This window comes from Lolium rigidum, chromosome 5 (assembly GCF_022539505.1).
Source record: "Lolium rigidum isolate FL_2022 chromosome 5, APGP_CSIRO_Lrig_0.1, whole genome shotgun sequence".
Classification (NCBI taxonomy): Eukaryota; Viridiplantae; Streptophyta; class Magnoliopsida; order Poales; family Poaceae; genus Lolium; species Lolium rigidum.
The window spans coordinates 244,024,441-244,026,675 of record NC_061512.1 but is presented as its reverse complement, the minus strand read 5'-3'; the positions used below and the strand labels follow the sequence as shown (position 1 = coordinate 244,026,675).

At 59.3% G+C, this 2,235-nt stretch overlaps 1 protein-coding gene across 1 annotated transcript; it reads left to right on the top strand.

Moving 5' to 3' along the window:
- Window positions 1–360: 360 nt before the first annotated feature.
- On the top strand, window positions 361–1,483 carry LOC124651778 (protein SHORT INTERNODES 1-like). The gene is made up of 2 exons (XM_047190813.1): window positions 361–931; window positions 1,047–1,483. The coding sequence occupies exons 1-2, from the start codon at window positions 361–363 to the stop codon at window positions 1,481–1,483; spliced, it is 1,008 nt and encodes a 335-aa protein (XP_047046769.1).
- The last annotated feature ends 752 nt before the right edge of the window (window positions 1,484–2,235 follow it).

Below are 2,235 nucleotides of genomic sequence, written 5' to 3'. Positions count from 1 at the left end.
ACTACTCGCGAGATCGAGAGTGTGTGTGTGAAGGTGGAGCAGGCAGCGCAATAAATGGCAGTTTAGGTGCGTGCAGGCACCATGGCGGCGTAGCAGGCCCTCTCTGTCGCCTCACCCTCTTAACTCTCACGCGAAACCCCACCTCGCCCAGCCCCGCCACGCGCTCCCCGACCTGCTTTACTCCTCTCTCCTCATCTTCTTCTCCACCTCAACCTCAACCTCAACCTCAACCTACTGCTTCTCCCGACCTCCATCGCCAGATACTACATAGATGGCCAGGGCGCCGAGTAGCTAGGCGCCTGTAGAGATCGATCCAGCGATATCATAGGGATCGGCACCGTGGCATATGGATTTGGGCGCATGGCGGGGTTCCCTCTAGGCGGCGGTGGCGGAGGAAGCGGCCGCGACAGCCCGCCGTCGCCGCCCGGCGTGCACCCCTCCGACGCCTCCACCTTCCTCTACGCCACCCGCGCCGGCGGCTTCCAGCTATGGGGCCAGCCGCAGGACCAGCACCAGCAGCAGCTCACCCACCCCTTCTACGCCTCCAACCTCATCCGCTTCGCCCCCGATGACCTCCCCTCCGCGGCCGCCGCGCACTCGCTCGCGGGCGGCGCCTCCTCCTCCTCCTCCCGCGGCGCGCGCGCCGCCGCCGCTGCCGGCCTCATCGCCGGCGGCGCAAGCTGCCAGGACTGCGGCAACCAGGCCAAGAAAGACTGCACGCACCAGCGCTGCCGCACCTGCTGCAAGTCCCGGGGCTTCGCCTGCGCGACGCATGTTAAGTCCACCTGGGTGCCCGCCTCCAAGCGCCGCGAGCGCCAGCAGCAGCTCTCCGCGCTCGCCTCCGCCGTCGCCACCGCCGGCGGTGCTGGCCCTTCGCGCGATCTCACCAAGCGACCTCGCGCGCGCATCGCCAACACCTCCACCTCCTCCGGTACGTACCAGTTACCACTATATACAGCCGGCCTACGTGCTGCACCTTCCCCATACATACTCCATGCTCTAGGATCTGCTGCTAAAAAAACTGTTCTTTTTTTACTTGTGCGCAGGGGATCAGCAGATGGTGACGGTGGCGGAGAGGTTCCCGCGGGAGGTGAGCTCGGAGGCGGTGTTCCGGTGCGTGCGCCTGGGCCCCATGGACCAGGCCGAGGCGGAGCTCGCGTACCAGACCACCGTCAGCATCGGCGGCCACGTCTTCAAGGGCATCCTCCATGACGTCGGCCCCAGCAACGCCCAGCTTCAAGCAGCCGCCGCCGCAGCTGCGGGAGGAGGCAGCAGCGGTGGCGGCGACTACCAGTTCAGGCTCACTGGCGACGCGTCGCCCCAGAGCACGGGCGGCGATGCAGGCGGCGGCAGCGGCGGAGGCAACAACGTCGTCGTGTCATCGGCTGTGGTCATGGACCCGTACCCGACGCCCGGGATGTACGGATCCTTCGTCCCCGCCACCACGCCCTTCTTCCACGGACACCCCTACACCAGACAGTGACGACGGACGGCAACGACCTCGATCTAGCTCCTGCAACACCGTGCGTCCATTCACCCCTCGCACTCTACGATCTGTCAATTGATGCATAAATTGATGCTCCTTCCTCCCTTCCTTCCTCCTTTCTTCCTTCTCTAGAGCCTAGTTAGCTTAGCTTAATTAGGCGGCTTAATTTAGACCTGTCTAGCTCTTCTTGGGAGCAAGCATCTGAGGTGATCAGTCTGTGACATACCCGGCCTGTCAGACCAAATGATTAGAAATCTGACAGTTAGGATCAATCTTGGGAACTAAGCATCATTTCTTGCATTCCTCTACCTTGTTTTTTCTTCCCGGATCTTCAGTTGACACTTGACAGTGTTCTTAACGACCTTTGATTTTCTTGCTACTGCTTAGTATTTTTTTGTCAAGACGATGGTACTAATAATATATAATGCCAATGTTTTCTTTCCTTACTTTTACCACGTAGCTTCTACTACTGTGCCTTTGCGCAAGGGGTGACCACTTGGCTTTACACTGGTTTTACTCGCACCTTTGTTGCTCTTCAAAAGCTGCGCCCTAGAAACCTAGTTACCTTTACTTGCCTTGGATCCAAGATATACATTCTCGCGTCGTTGCCGTATGTAATTGGTGCCCTGATCTTTGTTTATGCCTAACATCGACGATATTAGGCGTGAGTCATCGTATGCTAATGGGAGAGAGGAATACAAAAACTTTGGGACCAAATGATCAGGTGATTGGGAGCTGCGACCGATCGA

Coding starts and splice junctions, on each gene's coding strand:
- LOC124651778 (XM_047190813.1), top strand. CDS start 361: ATGGCGGGGTTCCCTCTAGGCGGCGGTGGCGGAGGAAGCGGCCGCGAC. Junction 932..1,046: donor CAACACCTCCACCTCCTCCG/GTACGTACCAGT, acceptor ACTTGTGCGCAG/GGGATCAGCAGATGGTGACG.